The 22,038-nt window shown below is 39.0% G+C and overlaps 1 protein-coding gene across 1 annotated transcript in view; it reads right to left on the bottom strand.

Moving 5' to 3' along the window:
* pth2ra (parathyroid hormone 2 receptor a) overlaps nt 1-8,990 on the bottom strand; it is a 58,071-nt gene extending 49,081 nt beyond the window's left edge. The window contains exons 1-4 of the mRNA XM_063499934.1: nt 8,885-8,990; nt 4,864-4,974; nt 4,047-4,171; nt 405-502 (exon numbers count right to left, since the gene is read on the bottom strand). Coding sequence (XP_063356004.1) covers nt 405-502; nt 4,047-4,171; nt 4,864-4,974; nt 8,885-8,990 — 440 coding nt within the window. The remainder of the gene's footprint in view (nt 1-404; nt 503-4,046; nt 4,172-4,863; nt 4,975-8,884) is intronic.
* Between the last annotated feature and the right edge of the window lie 13,048 nt (nt 8,991-22,038).

Below are 22,038 nucleotides of genomic sequence, written 5' to 3'. Positions count from 1 at the left end.
CAGCGTCCCCGAACACCAACCACACTCTAAATTTGACTAATTAGCATACTGCCATTTGAAGTATACTCAACTCTGCATCCTCTAGATGTGGTTCGAAACGGTACATGAGGCAACAGGACACAAATATTCCAGCTGACGAGGGAGCTGACAGAGGCACCGCAAGAATATAAATATCCCCGGCTGCTGGGGAATTTTCATAACCCGTAAAGTTCAAGTCAGTAAGGCATTAAATGTTGCTGTTATTTTTAAGTTCCTGCCACTGCTGATTTTCAGAATCCAAAGTAGGATGTGCAGAAGCAGCAGGAGTCCGGCTCCCTCTGTCATTTCACTGATGTGTTTTCTATTTGCAGAAGCTCAGATTTAAACAAAAATGATTTAAGCAAAAACAAAAACTGCTCTCTTACCGGAAGTATCCAATGATCATGATGGCCACTAGCAGAGAGCTGAAGGACACGGCATAGCCAATGGTATACATGATGTACAGCCGCTCAAAGAAGTCTTGCTGTGACAAGAAAGAGAGACATTTCCTATTTAGTCAACTCCTCCTGAACAAGACTGGTACAATTTACACAATCATGACTCACAATGGTATGGTGGAAAAAACGGTGCTTGAATGAGAACATGAAAGCCCATCACGAATGGAGTTTAATTAAAACAAAAAAATGAGTCAGCATTACATCCCTAATCTTTGATAGAGTAGAAATTACTTCAAGAGTTTTAGCGACAAATCCATTCCCCGGAAATCTAAGATAATGTAATCTCTACGAGGAGTGGTTAGGCTCAAAGCAGCCAGAAGATCCATCTGATACCAAAAACAAAAGATGGCCATAAGTCTCTCTTCCTGGTAATGTTTTATTTTCAGAGCAGATGACATCCCCAGGGCAGTATGGTTGCTTAGATGAATAGGTTGAATATGAAAAGCTGTGTGGAATGAAATTAAAATGGTAATTTTATAAGAGAATTATTAATTTTCTTGACAAGATTTTAATTCTTTGTAAAGAAAAATGATGATGGAGGGAAATTTAAGGCTGGGCTGATCCATAATTTTTAAAGCGACAGACCCGGAAGTCTTTTTGTTAAACATGCCTCAAACTAAATTTCAGATATTAAGCACATGTTAGGCTTATCGTTAAAAAGCTGTACCAGTCGCTCAAAGTCAACTGTGATTTCACAAAAGCTGCAATCGAGCCAAGTTGGATGAAGGACTCGGAGGCTTGTGGATTTGATTCTTCTATCTAAAGCAAGTTTGTGCAGAGCATTTAGCAGGTTAGAGAGAGAAACTTTTTATTTATAAAGTCACTATTTTTTTTGTTTTCATGGAAACAGCCCAACTTTATGTAATTCAACACTGAATGGAAGCTTGTTATCTGTTATCACTCGGGCTGCAAATGAAGCTCACTCTTCACATTTGTCACTCCTCCAAACTCGAGTGTCTCAGTAAAGCAAAGTCTCTGCAGCAGCACGTCGACTACTTTCTGTTTCCTACTACAGTACACCCACTCCAGACATGAGGCATCCAAAGTTGGCAATTAGCCGGTGAACACAGCAGCAGTTAGCAGCTAAAAAGTCAAACATTTCCCCCTGGAGCTGTTAGAGACGCACACAAAGACCAAAAAAACACATGGTACCAAGTCCAAATACTAATGATGCTCCATTTCTCTGTCTGCTGTGTGAATACACTTACAAAAGCTGCTTTAAAAGGTGACGTGAAGGCATATTAATGTCACTAATGTAGTGTCAGGTTGGATAATCCATTTATTATTCATCTCTGTCTCTCTTCCACAGCATGTCTTTAGGAAGGAAGACAGGAGTCGCCAAAGTGCTCATAGGGGGTCATATGATTGTTGGGTTTTTCTCTGTATGTATTATTGTAGGCTCTACCTTACAATATAAAGTGCCTTGAGGCGACTGTCGCTGTGATTTCGCGCTGTATAAATAAAATTGAATTGAATAATATCTTATATGTGTAGCAGGCAAAACAAGGAAAGGGGAAAAGTAACTGAAAGTAACTTTTAGATGAAATATGAGAATTTAAATGGCTGTAAACAGACGAGAGATGAAAATTTCTCCAATTATTACGATTTTGTATCCTTTTCTGCCTTCAAATGGCTAAAATATCAAAATCTGCAGTTAAAATTGATATTTTCATAATGAATCATACCAAACAGCACACTAATCACTATGGCTGATGCTAGGCTTTATTGATTAATATGTTTGATCTTCAAGAGATGCAGACTGTCTGCATGATTACATGTTTTTAAATTTTATTTATTTTTTGGTTGCTTGGAGCACAGTGTCCTTATTTGTCCTGAAATAATTCTGCTATATGATTAGTCACCAGCTTCTGAGAACACTTTGTTTGGTTTCTTTATCAAATGTCTGCTTTGTATTTTATTAGGAGGGGGGGAGCATATCTGGGCGGACGGTACCGTAGAGGATGTAAGAAATGCTTTTTGGAGCTGATTACTGAGTAGAAAGACTGTCATAATCCTGCTGTACAAAAGTTAGCAGTATTTCAGATTTCCTTTAATCATTTTTCTTCTACAACCTGAGAAGGAACACATAATGAACAGCTAACAACTCATAGATATGCAGCCTGTGCTGAGAGCCTGAAAGCTGACATTGCCTTGCGTTAAAGGATAACAAGTAAAAAGGTGGGAACGTGAGCTTCAGAGGAAGAGGAGCTGTTTGGTTGTTAGACACTCGAGGTACGAATATGAAGCTCTGTACCACAAAACAGATGTTTGGGTAAGATGGAGCAGACGGGGCAGCAGATGTTTCAGAGAACATCCAGGCTTATTCACAGAGGTCTGCTCTATGTATGTTTATTGACCTGTGTGCAACACTGCACGAGGCTTGATTCACCCCTCGTTTATTTACATTTAGATAGGAAAATGGAAGATATGGCAGCAATTTATTGAAACATGTATGTATGTGAGGTGAAAGCACAGTTTGTACATTTTGAAAGAGCTTAAAAGTCAAAGAAATTGTATGGCTGCTTTTTTCTTCAGCACAGCCTGAATGCTGAAATCAGATGCTTTCCAGATAGGATTACACTGTAGATCTAAATCTAATGGTACCTTTCTGCGTTTATAATTTTAGTCGTTTTAACAAGCTCTCCAGCAACACTGGCTGAAATCCAGCTCCTACCCATCACAGAGTGTTTTACAGACAAGTGTAGATACTCAGTGTACCTCCCCAGACCTCCTACAGACATACCGATGAAGATCTGAACCAAAAATTTCACATAGATTCATCACTCCACCCTGCCACTGACTTCCAGCCCAGTTGTCTCTTGTCTAATCTAGCACACATCAGCCGTTTCTCCCGCTTCCCTTCTTTAAAAATGACTTCTTGACAGCCACCCGTCCATTTCTGATGAGGCTTCGGTGAACAGCGGGTGGATCAGCTGAAGGTTCAGGTGCATCTCTCAGCTCCTGCGTCGGGTCTTTGTGGCTCTCAGACACTGTTCATCTGCAGTGGATCATTTTTAGGCCTGTCACTTCTTCTTTTGTTCTCCACTTGTCTAGTGTCCTTAAAATTTTTAAGAGGCAACAATGCCAAGTTTTCAGCTTATAGCAGCTTGTTGGTGTAAAAATACTATTTCATGCCTGTCAAACTGTGTTATCTTTGGCATTTTTCATGGTTTCAGCTAAAGAAACAGGAAGAAATGTGTCTTTGCAACAGGCTGCTTGTAATAAAGTGCCAAAAGATACAATTTAAATTTGGTTCTTTGTTGTCTCTTGTCTGTTTTAGACACATCTAGTTGCTTCATCTCTTGATTTAGGACCCTTTTTTTGTTTTGTTTGAATGATTCAAAGCCAGTGTTAACTTCCTTAATAATAGAAAAAAAGGTGGTGCAGTGGTGTGATCGTGCAGTATGCACCCTGGAAAGGTCATCAGGCTTAAGTTAAGAGAAAGTCTGGCTGCTTGGAAGCAAAATGTACAGAAATGAGGGGTAGCTGAAGACTTTTACTGTATACTCACAATGGAAAACATATTTAACAAATACAGCTGCAACTTTAATATTTTATAGCGATACTTACTCTCCCATCTTCGTCACTGAAGGGCTGGAGAAAGCGTAAACACTCTGAGTAATTGGTCCATGTTTTGTTCCAGTGCTCCACAAAGACCCAGGAACCGTTGATGTCACACTTCCTGTAAGCATGTCCTACAAAATGCCCATTTTAAAAATAAAAAATAATCTCACTCAAACAAAAACACCTTTAAAAAGGTTTAAGTAACTAATGCATAAATGGCCCAAACACATCTATTCTTACACAGGTGATCTGAAATTATTAATCACAATGAATAATAAAAACTACACCTTAGTTCTGTGTCGTGTATAAAAGGGGAAAAAATCATTTTTAATGCCTTAAAAAACCTTTTTACCTTCAATTCATTGTGACTTTCACATCAGGGAAAGAACAGATGTAAATCAAACTATTAATGACTGAATTTAAAACAGTAATGTTGACGCTCGATGTGATGGACAGAGTTTGTTCCACTTTAATTCTTTAATTTAATTTTGTTTTCTTTGTGGCCTGAATATGAAGCTGAAATTATTCAAGAATCCTGCTGTAAGGGCCACACAGTTTCACTAATTATCCACCAAGTATGACGTTCCACTTTTCTGTGGTTCGGTTTTTGTGAAGAACACATCAGAGCAAAATTTCTCAAAAAGCAAACTTTCATCTTGTCCAAGACCTTCAAAATTCTCAAAAGTCTTTTTTGGATTGTACGTGCTACCTGAGAATATAACGAGTCGTGCTGAAAATGCTTGTATTAGATGTTCGCTGAACAGTTTGAGTTTTTCTTTGCATGTTAAGTTCTAATTCAGTGCTGGAAAAGAAATGTGTTAACCTTGGTGATTGAAGTCATAGATGTACGATGGGCAGGGAACCTTGGTGATGAGCCCGGGGGAGCCGTGGGGCCAACAAATCAGACCGTCCCAGTCTGGAGGGCACACCTCATCTGCAGTGAGAAGATGAAGAAGTCAACACGCCACCGATATGATACCCGGCTGTTTTTCCTATGTGTGCTTGTTTGTTTTACATGCCAAGAATATGGACTTCTATCGTATATATCCATTCACATTGTGATGCGAATAGGCTTGTACGCTCACAGGCCACTTTGTTAGGAGCACCTGTTCAACTGCTCATTAATGTCTGCTCAGCACATCATTTAGCCATGTAGACATGGTCACAACAACCTGCTGTTCAAAGCGAACATGAAAGTAGCAAAGAAAGGGGATTTAAGTTACTTTGAATGTGGCATTATTGTTGGTTTAAGAGAGGCTGGTTGGAGTATTTCACAAACTGTTGGTCTGCTGGCATTTTCTGAGAAAACATCTCAAGGATTTACACAAAGGTCTGTCATCCAGTGAGCGGCAGTTCCCTTGCACAAATGTCTCACAGATGTCAGAATGGCCAGACTGATTCAAGCTGACAGGAAGGCAACAGGAACTCAAATAGCCCCTATTCACACCTGAGGTATGCAGAAAAGCGTCTCTGAATATAACACACTGAACCTTGAAGCAGAAAACCACACTGGGGCCGCTCCAGCTAAGAACAGGAAACAGGTTATAATTTGGCGTCGCCACAACAAGACAATAAAAGATTGGAAAACTGTCTCGATTTCTGCTGCGATATTCAGATTCAGAATTTAATTTAAAAACAAACAAGTGTGGCTCCATCCCAGGTCACCGGCTCAGGCTGGTGGTGTAACAATGTGGCGGATGTTTATTTGGACCCACTGTTTGAATCCCACAGCCTACCTGAGCGTTGTTGCTGAGCATGTCCGTCCATTTACATCCACAGCGTTTCCATCACCTGATGGCTGGATAACTCTCCGTGTCACAAAGATGAAATCATCTCAAACTGGTTTATGAAACATGAAAATTAGTTCTCCCCAGTAGATCTCAGAGCTTTTATTACTGATCTCCTCTTCCCACCGGTCCTTTTTAGTTTTCAGAGCAGAGATTACTGCTGTGCCTTTAACCTCCTAAGACCCGAACTCTTTCATGGCGTGCACTTTTAATTTCTCTTTGTTATTTGGGCTGATTGGGACCTGATGAATGTAAAAACAAAGAATTACCAGATTTTTTTTTTTTTTACCTGATTTTTGTTTGATATGAGGACATTCGTTTTAAATTTCAATAGAACAGTGGCAGTATAATGTCCTCGTAAGTGCATATCAGGCCGTTGTAGAGCAAAATTTAGTATTTTGGTGTAGACAACCTAAAATGTGATGTCCACATATGTGGACGCAGGTCCTAGGAGGTTAAAACAGCAGTTTTAAAGACCCGACACCACAAAGAGTCGGGCCTTTGCGGTGGTGATGACTTGGACACTCCGGAATGAGTTTCCTCATTGCCCTAAGCTTTTTGTTATGAATTCAGAGAAGGCTTTAAAAACAGATAAAGACCTTCCTATCCAAACAGACATTTGGGTAATTATGTGTCTGACCTTGTTTTGTGGGGTTTGTGCATCTGTTTTATCATTTTATTTGTTTTGTTTTCTCTTTGTCTGTGAAAGGTGCTTAATAAATAAGTCAAAAGAGTTCACTGTAGTAAATCAATCCAACAGAGCCACATTGGACTGTGCAGCCAGGAAATCATCTTAATATGGACGAGAATCTCTGATGAATATGTCCAGCAGCTTGTTGAATCTGAGCCATGAAGGTTCTGAAGGCAAAAGTGGGTCCAGCCTGGTACTAACAAGGTGTACCTAATGAAATGACTGCTGATTGTAACCATAAGGCTCAAAAGAAAACCATTAAATGATCATCTAAACTTTTAACGTTGGTGTGATTTTTTAATCCACACCTCAAAGGGTTGATGATTTCAGCTTCCACTGACTGCTGTTGTGTCATTTTGTTCTAATCAAATTACAGACACGAGTCGAGGTTTTCAGTCGTCATCACCCGATGTGTGATTTAAGTGTTCCTGTAATATTTTTGAGCTGTATAATTTCAATTACAGTGACTGAGCCTGGATTCAACTCAAGCTATTCACTCTTGCTTCCTTTTTTAATGACATCTAATTACTGTCTCAGCAGGCAAAATGTGAACACTAAGTTTTTCCACCCTTTCAACAGGAAACAAAATCTGTGACTTGTTTATTCAGCGAGTAGCCAAAAAAACAGAACACCGCATTCACTGACCATCCTTCATTAAAAGCCACTTACATGTTTAATTGCTATTTTGATCTGAAAGGAAATAGATGGAACAACACTTTCTGAATGTGTTAGAAGGCAAAGGGTTTAATGGCAGCTCCTGACATCACAGGGAGGCGTGAGACGAAATCATTTAGATATGGGGATAATGGTGCATATTATAAACGACATCAATTAAAGCCAAAGGGAAGAATTTGACACAAAGCCAGATGCGGGAATCAACCAGGACATCAGAAAGTCTGCTGATGTTTCTGTTAGAGCCTAAATCACACTGGCTGAAATAACATTGCAGGAGTCAGGCATTAATCTAACACCTTTCAGATCTGCCTCATCTGCATTGAAAACTATATTTTCACTCATATCTCAAGATGTCACATAATACGGGTGATGTGAGCTATAAAAGCAAAACTATATGAAAGTTGATTTGGGATGTTGAAGAGCTCTGTGTGCGTGCACCTCAACACAATCTGAGACTGTTGTGCCCTCTGATTTTCTTTCTGGATCAATGTTCGTGCAAAAGGGTGAAGACGAGCTTGAAATACTGAAAAAGGCTCCCTACACAGCAGCTTTACTTCCTCTGTATGTGTCTTGTAATGTGCAATATTAAAAGACACAGTCATACTCTTCTGTTTCATTAAAATAGCAGCTCTGTGGAACAGAAATAGTCTGAGCCCAGTGCTAAACATCTGGGGCAATAAATCAATGTCAGCCCACAGGACCTATAGGAGAGATACCTATAGGACAGACTCGGGGCACACTCACAGCTGCTGTTGGTGACATTAACAAAAAGAAAAGAGTTCTTTCAAGAAACTATTTAAAATCAGCTGTTTAATATTTTATGTATTCTGGAAGACAAGACCAACTGTCCATCAGTGATTATGCATCTGCCACCTGGAAAATAAAGAGATAAAAAAGCACAAAAGCATCCAGAGAGAGAAATTTACACCCTGCACTCTGCCCAGGTCTGGTGCTGAAGGCTGTGGGATAAGCTGCGCCCACTTCTGATGGAGCATGCTGGCTCATTTGTTGCTGCAGCTCTGATTTCAAATTGATTCCAAACATGTGGTCTTTTAATTGAAATTACTCGTTAAAGAGCACAGAAATGTTAGCCTCTATTATTCTGTTAAATACTCGCATAATCACTGGTTATGAAAGTTGAACAGATGAGATTTTCAAGTTTAAAACAAAAGATTATATAAATAATTGGTCTATATATAATAAAGGACAAATGTCCTTGAAACATCCTTTGATTTTTCCAATTTTATTTCTTATCAGCTCTGCAAAGTTGAATTAAATGCAAACAGATTTTACAACAGATTATCACATATGTAGCACAAATGTTATGTTATTGACTGTTTGAGCACATCCCCGGTTACAGAAGCCAGAGGGTGTGCTTTAAAGCCTGGGTTTAGGTTGTAAGAATCACTTTTAGATACTCGTCAATTTTTTGCTAGCAAAAGTGGAAGCTCCATATACAAATACGACTCCCTCCTTTCTGCTCTCTGAGCACTGAGCATCCTTAATTGAGATAAGGAGTGCAGAAGAGTTTGTGGTCACATCAAATATTGATTTCCTTTTGTTTTAGTTTTCCCTGTTTACTGACAGTTGGAAAAAGATGTTTAAAGTGTTGATGTTTCAGCTAAGCTCAAATGTGCAGAGTTGTGTGTTGTTTTGCAGCGACTGTGTGTATCTGCGTGTATGGTTTGTACCTGTGGTTCCTGGTTCAGTGCTGGAGAGATTCTGGTAGCACTGCATTTTGATTTCATACAGGATGTACATCTGCTCCTGTGCAGAGAGCGGCCCATCAAACCCCATCTGTGGAGCACAGCAAACACGATCAGATCTTTGACCCTGTGCATACATGACTGTAAGTCACCATTTCCTGAAAATTCAACAACACTGGGAACATCTTCCTGCGTGCTCTGGGCCAGACCTGCTCTGGCCCAGGTCTTTGATTTTAAGATAATCTTGATTTGAATATATGTAAAATTATGTGAATTTTAACATTAAGAACATATTGATGCATGTAAAGCGACTTCCTTATAGCGATTATACTTACATACTGAGTGTAGTTGCCGACCTTTTTCATTACAGATCAACTACAGGAATACAAATGAATTATTATTATTATGTGGGTGATGTACAGGGTGCTGTTTATAAGAGTTTTTTTTATTTGTTTGTCAGGTTTTTGTTGTTGTTGTTGTTGTTCTCCATGAAAATAAGTGAACCAGAGTGGCTCCAAATACTCGTTAGAGTATTGATTGTATTTTACTGCTTTTTAGTTCAAGTTCATAATTACTCTCTAAACAAAGTCAGAACCTAGACGTATAACGAAAACCTTTCGGAGAATATTTTAATCTCCTTTTCTAAATAAAAATGAATATGTCCAATGTTCTCAATCTCATGTTTTCCCCTGGTTTACATTGTTTTGTTTGACTGGATATGCAGTCAAAGGCAACAAACAGCTTAACATGCAAGAACTTCAGTTATTGTTATTTGGCCAGCTGTAACCATTTAACTTCAATATTTAAAAAAAATACGTCAATTTTAAGAAATTATAAATATTCTGCTACAGTAGATTTCTATTTATCAGAAGAAGAAAACAATCTACTTTGGCTTTCCTGTAGAGCTGGGCGATAAAACGATAACGATATGTATTGCGAAATAACTTTTTCTCGATAGAAAAATTAAACTATTGCGATAGGCCTCATCTCTCTCTTGCTCTCTTAAAAAAAAGAAAGAAAAGAAGAACAGCCAATCCAAATTAAGTAGCGCAGAGCCGAACCAATCACAGCCGCAGCGTCACGTCACGTGACTTGTTACGTACAGCACAAGTGCCAAGCCGCGCATGTGTGGTTTTGGAAGCAGCCAGCCGCTGGTAATGGAGGAAATGAGTGTGTTTCGTAGTGATGTGTCGGTCGCGAACGAACTTATGTTCTTATGAACTTATGAACTTATTATGGGAAATAAATATTTAAATCAAAACAAGCTGCTGATTATTTCACATTTTACTTGTGAGCAACGGCACATTTAAATCTTACAAATATAGTTATTTGGCTTATATCGTGATATATATCGTTATCGCCTGAAATGAAAAAAACATATCGTGATATGAAAAAATCTTATATCGCCCAGCTCTACTTTCCTGTCATCTGCATTGCGTCACCAATATTTTAACCAGATCTGCAAATCTCCGGTCAAGGACGAAGGCGGCTGTTACATTTACCAAGTGAAGCTCTAGCATAATGGGCCACATGTTCTAACTTGGGAATGGTGCCGAAAATAATGGGCAGATTAGTCTATATGGACTTCTTTAAGTTTCCTTGAAGACGTTTCACCTCTCATCCAAGAAGCTTCTTTAGTTCTAAGAGCCCCAGATTGTAAACCCTATGGGAGTGTCTCCCAAGAGGCACATGGACCCCCTATTGGTCCTCTGCCTAATCCCACGAGTCAATGTGTGAAAACGGGTGTAGGTCACAATCAGCCATTGTGAAGCCTAGCCCCACCCTATCATGTGATTTGCTGAGGTCAAATGGCCCAGGATGTGAGTGTTCGTTAAGGCGTCTGGGAAGGATCTCAGATTATGGCTTTCAGGCCATCCAGCTCTTAATGTTCTTAATTAATAGTTAATGAATAACTAATAGTTTTAAACCGCAACAATTTTATGGCAAAAAAATAAATTATATTTTTATTATTATTAAGATAAAGAAAATTATGAGTAAACCAAACTTTAATTTTAACTAAACAATCAGGAAGAGACGTGGTGGGAGAATAGCAGTGGGTTTGGAAGATAAATAGAACTGAGTGTCATCTGCATAACAGTGAAACTGAACATTATAGTACCTGAAAATATTGCAGAGAGATAGGAGACAAATAATGAAGAGCAAAGCCCCCGGGACAGAGCCTCGAGGCACACCACAATAATTTGAATTATACTGATATATATATATGTATATTTATTTGCACAACCTGAACAGCTGGAGAGGTACGAGGTAAACCATGCGAGTGCTATACTGTTTATGCCATTAGACTAATCTATAGTGGACAGTGTGGTGGGAGAATGTATCAAAAGCTGCAATAAGACCAAGAAAAATTAGATTAGTGATGAGAGCAAAATCATCTGCAAGCAAAAGATCATTTGTCATTTTCACAAGAGCTGTTTCTTTACTGTGGAACAAAGAGAAACTAGACTGAAACTGTTCGTATAAATTAGTTCCAGTAAGGTGTTTATGAACCCGTAAAGCAACTGTTTTTTAAAGAATTGTGGAATAAAAAAAGACAAATTCAAAACCGGTCTGAAATGATTTAGATTGCTAGATTCTAAAACTGTTTTGTTTTGTTTTGGAAATTGGAGATATTATTTTAGTTTTAAGAGCAGAGCAAACAATTAGGAAAGAATATACAATATTACTGATACTGTGAGAGAGCCAAAAGAGGTCAGGGACAGTTTAACAAGATTAGTGAGTAGTGTGGGGACACTTCTGGGTGACATCTCCTCTTCTCATGGAGAGTCCTCGATTCAATTTTAGCCTCACTTTCATCAATTAATGCAGAATTTAAAGCAGATTTTTTGTGGTGCATAAATTCTCAGAGACGAGCAATAATATAGATTCACTCTTCAGCTACTCACACTCTTGCATATTTATACATTTAACACTTGGCATGAATGAAAATGAAAAATATATAAAGAATGTGCTGGTGAGATTATTACACTGAGAGAATGACTTATGATAAGATGATTCAGTCAAACACTTCAGTCGCCCTTTTTTAACACTGCTTTTCCTCATTTATTTAAATGATTTCTTTCTGTATAAGTGAAAATGACTAAGATAACAAATGCATTAGTGTTTTTTAATGTAAAACATTTGCATTCCTTCTTCTTTTCTTTTGCTCTGTCTTTCTGCCACAGCCTTTTTCTTTATGCAAATCCAACACGCTTTCCATTTTGAGGCTGATACAGAAAATATACATGTGACCTGGTAAGATTGCTGTCACGATTCTTCCCCAAACGTGACCAGGATTGTTATTCAGACATCACACTCACATGTCAAACTGCTATCAGATTTGCATAACAGGGTGCATGTCTGGAAGTGGCTTAATATTTATCCCTGGTGTGCGTAACTGTCCTTATAAATTTTACTTCAGTCGATCCAGTCGAGGCTGTGGTATATAGTATGGACCAAAGTGAAGAAGTGACCAAAGAGAGAGAGAGCTGTCTCTGAAGTGATGCTTCTGACATGACTAAAACAGGCATATCACTCACATATATTTCCTAAAAGCTTCTTTTAAAACCCTGACATGAGTTTTGATTGACTTCTTATACGAGTCTGAGCAAAAAGAAAAATCGATTTTTGCCTTTATTTACATTTATATTAACAGTATGCTTGCTTTATTCCTCAGAACGTAAGAAATGGTCCTGTATCAGTGGGTTCCAGTCATTCTTTCAGTGATTTTCTTTCTTTTTTGTTTGTTTCTGTTGGCTTCTTTTCACATTGATTTCCATATATTTCACTTCCAGTTAATGTCTCATTTCCACTCCCATAATTTGCTTCACTTCTTACAGAAATCTAAGACCTCTCAGATGTACTCCTCAAACTTTTAACATCCTTTTATGTGATTATTCCAGTTTTCCAAACCCAAGCCTGACATTCACTGAAAATCTGAAAAAAGGCGTCATTACAGCTTTAAACCATCTCACAGCCTCTCCAGGAAAATAACAGTGTGGTTATTGTCCCATGTCAAGCTTACAGACCCATGTACGATCATATATCCAACAGACCATTAAGCAGAAGAATCAAACAGAGTTAATATTCTTTGCAGATCATGTTTAAGATGTCTGTGTTTCAGGTTTGGAGCCTTAACATTTCCCAGTAGAGTTAATTATAGTTAACATACTTTCAGAAATATGTTAAAGCTCCATCTGGAGTGTGGTAGGAAACTTGGACTTACTCTTGATTTATGCATGTATAAATTAAAGATACTGAAGGAGCCAACTGATCGACTCTCAGCAGCGTTATAATGTTGAGCTAACACAAAGCATTTGGTAGAAGCGTAAGAAGGATTCCCACCATGTTTGTTTACTAAATTTTAACAACTTGTACATTAAGTACAAATTGGGGCAGGTTAAAAATTATAAGCTAGAATATTTAAAACCTAAACAACGGTCTTGACTTTGCAGCCATTGTTCCCAGACCATTATTGTAAATCAAATCAAAAACCCCTGGAGTTCTCTGCTGTAACTGGTCATCTAAAGCATCTGGAGAATTTGGAGCCCACATAATTGATCACGTAATTGATCATTTGCATTTATATTTGTCTACTGGTGCAACTAAAACTGAGCCAATCATGTCGAACTATATCCAGCCGCAGTTACTTTTACTTAAAGGCTGGAAAAGGAAGAAATTACAAGCAACTACATGGGGAGGTCAGTACAGCATAGTATTGCAATATTTTGTGTGCTAATATTGCATCGATACAGGAACATGAAATATTCAAATTTAATTAAAAAAACTGAAATACTTGAACCATGAATACAATGAACAAGAGAGCTCATGTTGCCTGAACTGAAACAGGTCTCTCTTATAAATAACACATTAAGTCATAATGGGAGGTAAATTTATACAAATAAAGGTTGAATTAAAAAACATTCTGCAGGTTTGGACTGAATGCAGTCCCTCTAAGAGAGGTTGGTGAAGGTTTGCAAATAATTGCTATCTAATTTATAAATGCAGAAAGATTCAGAATGAGTCTTTCTCAATGAGCACAACTGGAGGGGATTCAACACAACTGGCTGCCAGTAAAACAGGAAGGTTGCTGCAGACAGAAACATGTGATTTACAATAATTTATCACAGTTAACTGCTGTATTTTCAGAAAAATATTGCATTTAATTGCTAACTTGACCCCATTCAGATGCAGACAGACTCCATCTTACAGCAGCATTTGTGGCATTTTCACCACATTTCTTCATTTTGCAGCAAAAAAAATAACTGAAGAGACAAAACTTACAGATTTTACTGGATAAAACAGATACTGAAAAAGTTTAACTTTGAGTTCATAATTTGGTGATAAGTCACTATATATATATATATATATATAATTTTTTTTATTATTGCAACACTCGGCACATCACAAAATGCTAAATATTTGCAATAATATGATATCGTGCGGTGTCTGGTAAAGCCCACCTCTGGTATCTACACACGGATGACCAAATGGCACATGTCTGCTGAAACCTGACCAGTTTATCAGCAGGCTGACATTATCAGCTGATATTAGCTGTTTTGCTGTTGCACATGCTGTCCACCAGAGGGCACACCTATTTTGAACCGCAAAATGATAACGAAATGTGTGTTGCATCTGTTGGAAAGGAAAAAAGTGTTTTTAACATCGCCAGATATCAGTATCGCTCTTAAAAATCTTATGTCATCAGACTCTACGGTCAGGGTGGGTGTTTAGCTTTCCCTTCTGGGTGCGGCCCTCCACAGCAGTCCCAGTTTCTAATGCAGCACCTTGGGGAAAATTAATTGCCTGCTCTGCTGGATATAAACAGCGCTACAAATAAAGCTTGAGTCATAGGTGTAGATAACCACAGTATTGGTGGAGAAAGTGAATCCCTACAATGAATAACTGGTTGAAACTCTTCTAGCAGTGATAACCTCAAAAAAGAACTTCCTGTTGTAGCAGCTTTTACCTTCAAAACATTTTAGAGCCATCTTGGACCATAACTGCTTCAGCAAAGCTCAGGTGGGGATTTTTCTCTTGACGTCATTTCACAGTATCTCTACATCTATTCTATTTCTTGTACAAGCAGCTCTCCTGATACTTAAAGCCCTTACCCAACCCTTCTTTTTTCACCTTGGAGAATAATATGTCCTGTGTTACAGTTGAATCATCTTAACTGGGCCCCGGTTTTGTCAAAGGCAGTCACAGTACTAAATCAGCTCCCATTTATAGACAGATTTTCTAAATAGAAGGTGTCTGTATCCCACACCTGAAGGCTTGTTCCATTAATTGGACTCCAGATTTACTCCTTCCTGAGCCAAACAACCCAGCCTAAGCCCAGCCATCTCACTGAGGGTGGTTGGTTGGTACACAGCAGATGTTTGACTTTCAGTCATGGGATAAATAATTATAGTGCCAGGCATCAGAATCAGTTCATTAAGTACATTTAAACCCCTGAAAGTTCCTTCGTGGATCCTTTGTTAGATGCAGAAAGAAGCTCTCTTCTTTATTGCATACCCTAAAACTTCCCAGCGTGTCAGTGTGTTATTTTTAAAACTAAAGTAAACTAAAGCTGCTGTTTAATATGTGCACGCTTTATTTGATGTTGCAAATCAGGCTGACGTGTTCATCACTGACTCAGAGTTCAGCCAGTGAGCCTTGGTGGGCTTTACCTAATCTGACTCCAGACTCTGAATTAATCCCCACAATTTGTCCAACAATACAAACAGATCTGACGTTGAACCCACTGATGAAACAGTTGAAGTAAAGGTTAATCTGTGGGATTAAGAGTGAAAGGTGTTATCTTCACACATCTTTGTCTTAGCCAGCTAAATATCTCTCTTCATGGAAAAAATGCATGTAAACCTGAAGGCAGACATGGATGAAATTAAAGCAGCTGTGCAGGAAGGAGATTGCACTTCACTTGCAAACTGAAGCAAACACTTGAGTCTGATTAGCAGGCAACAGGCTTTACCTGGAAAATGTATTTAAAAAAACACCTTTTTTTAAATACAATACTGACAAATTAAAGGAGTAGTAGCATCTGTCAGTGACCATACAATCCCAACTTTCAATGATTCATATTTCAGGTTCAGAAAACAAACAACATTTGAATCTACCATATGGCCGGCACTATTCATTATTCCATTATTCTATTAGATATTCTTATTATGAAATGATGCCTTGGCATCAGAAATGTTATTTTCTGGTTTTTATGTACACTCAGATCCTTCATCATCACAGAGGATCCAGTGCTGAAGCCGCTGTCCGTGGTGCTGTTAATGCAGGAACGCTCTCCTGCCCTCGACATGCTGCAGCTTATGCTTCACTATAAACAACTGGGACTCATCAGTGACTAATAGTACATCAAGTCTGGTGATTCATGTGTCAGTTTTTTACTCAGCCCAGCTTCGAGTTACTCTATTCACATACATCATCTTATTAAAAAAAAAAACAACAACAACAATTTAAGACAATCTAAACTCCAACATACTGCTCTTGTTCTTGGAAGCATTCGGTTTGGTTTTGCTTCATTACTTAAAAAAGTGATGCTTAACAAACCCACCACAATGTGATCTGAAAGGCAACTGATGTGGGCAAGCTGATGGTTATTTTAGAACACAAAACTTATCAGATGTGGAACAAACTGCTCCTGGCAAGTTAAGCTCATAACAAATGCATAGTCTCTATCTGCTGTGCTGATATTGATATTGATTTTATGATGAAATGTGGAGTGTGCGTGCGTATGTGTGTGTGGTCACAAAAGTCTACAGCACAAAATAACAAAATATATGACTTATACACTTATACTGTTATATCTATCTATCGCTCGTTGTTGACTCCTATCGTTAGTTACTATACACACACACACAGACATTCATATATATATATATATATATATATATATATGAACAGAAAAATGCGCACATGCACTATACTTGCATGCATGGCTGGTGTTCTTTAGATTGCCTGCTGTGTCTGTACACAGGGGAAATGATGCATGGTGTGCTGGTCTAACATTATATAATGACAGTTTATATTCTCATGTTTCTGTTGAGCCTCTTTGGGCTCAATGGGGGAAACAATTGCTCAAAAATATGACTTCAGCAGCACAAAGATGCCGCGTGCTGTGGCGCGTGCCCAGCATAACGTTTCTTACCTGTGCGTCAACCGCAAGCCAACACAGGAAAAAGTTTGGGACTAATATCCATAAGAAAAAAATCATATTTCGTCGATCTGCCTTCATCCCCGGCAGTGTGAAGAGAACACCAGGTTAAATAGTTAATTGTAAATCCTGCTTTCTTTCTTCACACCGGAGCATTTCGGGAAAGTTTAACCCAAGTTGTGGTCAAAACCTGAGCCGTCCGCGCAGTGGAAACGACAGCGGTAGTGGACAAAATCCCACGTTTCCCCACTCGGGAAATCCTCTCGTGCACCCATGAATGTTTCCAAAAAAGACTCAGAAATCACCACGGAGTCATCCCGGGCATAATCCCGGAGGAGCGGTGCAGACACCCGAGATTCCCGTTAAGTCTGTGATGTGACGCTCAAGCACAACACGCAGCGCCCGACATGTGAGCCGGGGGGGAGAGGTGGGGTTCATGTACAAGTGGTTACATTCTGAAACATCCTCTGTCGTAAACACGCGCAGCAAGGAGATGTTTTCCCTCTCCTCGCGTACTGATTCAGTGCCCTGGGTAGGAGCAGTGCCGCTGATTGCTTACAAGGGCGTGGGTTTGGTGTCAACACTGGAGGGCATTCATTAGGCGGGCAAACTTGAGATCCTCCCCAGGAAACACCGAGCATTAAACAGGGAATGCTCTGCGTCACTTTGTGCCAGATTTTGGTGAAAAAGCTTCAATTCTGTAAAAATGCAGAAATATGGAAAACTGTTAAAATGACATTAGGTTTAAAACAAGTACTCATGTGTATTATGTAAATACTACTGATGTATGGTTCACTCCATGTAAAATCCATAAATTCAGTATAACTTACTGCTATCATACAATAATATAAATATAAAAATAATATAATATAATAATAATAATATAATATACTGTTAAGATATTCATTGTGTGTACTCATGTTGTACAGTGTGTTTAACAGTATTATGGTTACTGTGGTTTAACAGAGAGACAGTATTTTAGTTGTCACCACAAGGAGGCACTGTTTCATTGTAAGGGCACGTATGCTGCGTCATCACGCCTCTAAGAAGAAAAAGTATACCACCACAAAAATGGCACCCATGAGGAAAAGTTTTGCTGCGTGTTAATGTGGAATAAAGTTCCCAAAATATTAAGGACATTTTTGCCTCCGTCGTCATTTTCCTTTGAGTTGATCGCTGTAAATGCTGCAATACTCAACATATAATAATAATAATATAATATAAAAATAATGTTCACGGTGTAAAAATGTTAAAAATGTATGTAATATCAGAAAATCTGGAGAAATCTCTGTGCGCAAAGCCACGATTGATGATTCTGTCATCAGCCTGAACCCTGACCTTAAAATACCACATTTATTTGATGTGTCTTCCATTTTCCACTGTGAATAAAACACGCGTTTATGAGCTTTGCAGATCATTATTTAAATTTTACACATCATGCCAACTTTTTTGGAATTGGTACTGACCCTCAACGATAACTGCAGGGGTTCGGTGTGACAGGCCTTGTGTGTTCAACATAAATCATGGCTGTGGGGAGGAAACAAACTAAAAACTTAATTGTATTGTTTTGCATTTATAATTAGATCACATCATATTTACAGTGATAAATGATAAATCAGGTGCTGGGATAACCTTAAACATACTTTGTTCTAACTCTGCAGTCATATTACTACATTTATCATCAATTTATGTGTTCTGCACATTCATGCATATATTAGTATTTATATGTATTTAGAAATTATCAATATTTCAAATCTGTAATGCAAGTTTACTGAAAACAGGAACAGGCAACATTAGGTGATCTTAATGATATTTAACTGGCAGCAACACTTCTTAAAGAAACTCAAAACAATGTCTTGAGGCTAAGAACTTATTTGGATTTGAAGGGGGGAAAGAAATGCCTTTATATCTGGTGTGTGTGTGTGTGTGTGTGTGTGTGTGTGCGTGCGTGCGTGTGTGCGTGCGTGCGTGCGTGCGTGTGTGCGTGCGTGTGCGTGCGTGTGCGTGTGTGTGTTCGCACGCACGCACATTTGCCATAAAAAAATCAGTGATTGTATAAGCTCACACTTTTTATTCATATTTTGGGAGTTAAAAAAGTAAGAAAAAAAAAACAGAACTGAAGAACAGAAGACCCACCCCTGTCAAACGCATCATTTCCTTTGTGAGTCACTTTAGAGATGTTTCATCATCAAACAAATAAACAAAAAACAAACATCTAAACAAAAGTCGTCTGTCTGAATTTGAAACGTCTGAAAATCTGGCACATCTCAGTTTTAGTTTCATCACAAACTAAAGTAGCTTTTGTGTTTTACAGTGTGAGGAAAAGTAACACATCACACCCATCAGTCTTTATTACTCGTCTTTGTCCTGTCTCCCTCCCCTCACCCAACCGGTCGTAGCAGATGGCCCCGCCCCTCCCTGAGCCTCGTTCTGCTGGAGGTTTCTTCCTGTAAAAAGGGAGTTTTTCCTTCCCACTGTCGCCAAAGCATTTGCTCAAACAGGGTCATCTAATTGTTGGGTTTTATCTGTTTTCTCTGTATTACTCTGAGTCTTTACCTTAGAATATAAAACACCTTGAGGTGACTGGGATTTGGCACTATATAAATACAATTAAATGGAATTTACAGACCTCCCTCTCCCCAGACACCTAATCACTCCAGGGAGTCTGGGACGGATGGTTCGGATGCCCAGAACGCCTCAGCTGGCTGATTTGATGTTGAGGAGTAGCAGCTGTTAAGCCTTCTCACAAAAGATGGAGATACTCATTCTGTTAGTCACCACCCATAGTTCATGGTCATAAGGTGAAGGTAGGAATCTAGATGGGCCAGTAAATGAAAAGCTTTGCTTTCATGCTCAGCTCTCTCTCAAAGCATAACAGACCCGTATAGTATGTGCATCACTCCACTCCTCTCACTCAGACTAGACCCCGAGATACTTACACCCCTCCACATGGGGCAGCTACTCCTCAGCCTTTTACATCTGAGAGCCTTAGCATCAGATTTAGAGGTGTTAGCTCCCATTTGTGTTCTGGCTACAACTGTACAGGGACTGATACCCAATACTCACAAAGCACCAGAAATTACATTGATTTAAAACGATTGCATCTATAAACTCAACAGGGAAAAATATTCAAGGCAGTCGCCCCATTTTCCCATAGAAGTCTGAGGAGTATTACCATTTTTGGCAAGTAGAGGCATCGGCCCCTACTGACCATAAATGCTGATTTAACTCTTACTCCTATAAAGACAGCTATAATTTGACAACTTCCCCAGTAGCCTTAATGAAACCTCAGTATATATCAGTAAAGATGTGGTTTAATGACTATTGGAATAGTTTCTGGGGTTTTTAAGGGCAATTACCTTGTTAAAGACCTTCCTCACTAACTGCTGATGAACTATGACAATATGCACTCAGTTCTGAAATGAGCTTCCACAGTTACTTCTTCTGAGAGGTAAAAAGTTAAGACACAAGTGGCAATGTTTGTCTTTGTACAGGGAGGGGAGGCTGTCACAGAGGTCACCCGGCTGGCCTCACCTGAGCAGGTATGAAAAGTGAGGTCTCTCTGCAAGGCAGGTCAGTTTTGCTTGAAATAACAAAATGATATTATATTTGAATATGAAGGCTCCTTGCAGAACACATCTGTCATTGAACAGTATTTGGGACATTTGACATTAAAATATCTGCCTGTTGTTGTTCTTACTGGTATTTTTAAAAGAGAAAATCTTTTACTAAAGAGATTGCAAAGAGGATGGACAACAGAATTTTATAGCTGTAAGAGATTTTTCTGCTCAGAGCCGGCTCTCAAGGTCTCTGTCAGGAGTTTCTATTATCTACTTTTAGGAAGAGAGACACTGGTCTTGCTTACACAACATTCCTACTCTTTCTAATAGATTAAGAGTGAAGGAGCTGTGTTAGCCCTCTGTGGATTGATGAGAAGACGTGAATAAAATGTAGACGCACACTCCAGTGCACAACCTTCACAGCTAGTAGCCGCACATAGTTCTCCTCGATGATGAGCTTTCTGCAGACCTGAATCTGCCAGGTGCCTTCAGACTTCAGGAGTGAATCCAGGCTGTGCAGGATGTCTTTCTGTTATCTGGCTTCACTTATCCTGTTAAAGCAATCAAATGTCAGTTAGCCAATCCAGGGGTTTCCCAGCGTAGCTACAGTGAAAACATCTGACCACTTTCAAACACGAACAAGTTTGCAGACAGCAGAGCAACCAAGCCAACAAAGAATATGAGATAATATGAGGCTGTACAGTAGCAGAGCGTTAAAGAGCTGTATGGATGTTGTTCAGCAAGACTGGAAACGACACTCTGCATTATTAACATTTAGCCGATTTGCAGCCAGGAAAGAAAGCTGGAAAAAATGCTGACTCCGGAAGTTAGAAGTTATCAGTATGACAGCCGATGGATTGTAACTGTGATTCCATTACAATAATTTTGACATCGTTTCTATTCTCTGGTGACCAATGTTAGATTTGTATTGTTGATTGTCATTTATGCTTAGAAATATCTACTCATATATGCTTAGAGATGTATAATCAATGCCATGTTGGTAGAGGGTTGATCCTTAGTTGTCTGCAAAGACTTTGTGTGCATTCCAGAGTGTTCTGGCATTCACACCCACGTCCTGGGAGCATGGGAGAGGTCGTACCTTCTCTTATTGTTTTGTGGTAGGATAAACACATCTATATCTGTTTTAGTCTAAGTGCCTTTTGTTTAGATGAACTGCTGGACTTCCAGACCAGCAGGTTTAGGGAAGTCGTTTATGGGGTCACACTCTGACCCCACACACACACACACACACACACACACACACACACACACACACACACACACACACACACACACACACACACAACGCACAGGCAAGGTACTCTTTGTTTGTATGTATGCGTCATATGTTAATGAACCTATGTATATTCATGTAACCTAAATAAAAGAGCAGTGTTACGGGGGAGCGGACGAGA

This window comes from Pelmatolapia mariae, linkage group LG16_19, assembly GCF_036321145.2.
Source record: "Pelmatolapia mariae isolate MD_Pm_ZW linkage group LG16_19, Pm_UMD_F_2, whole genome shotgun sequence".
NCBI classification, from domain to species: Eukaryota; Metazoa; Chordata; class Actinopteri; order Cichliformes; family Cichlidae; genus Pelmatolapia; species Pelmatolapia mariae.
This window is presented reverse-complemented; position numbering and strand designations above follow the sequence as displayed.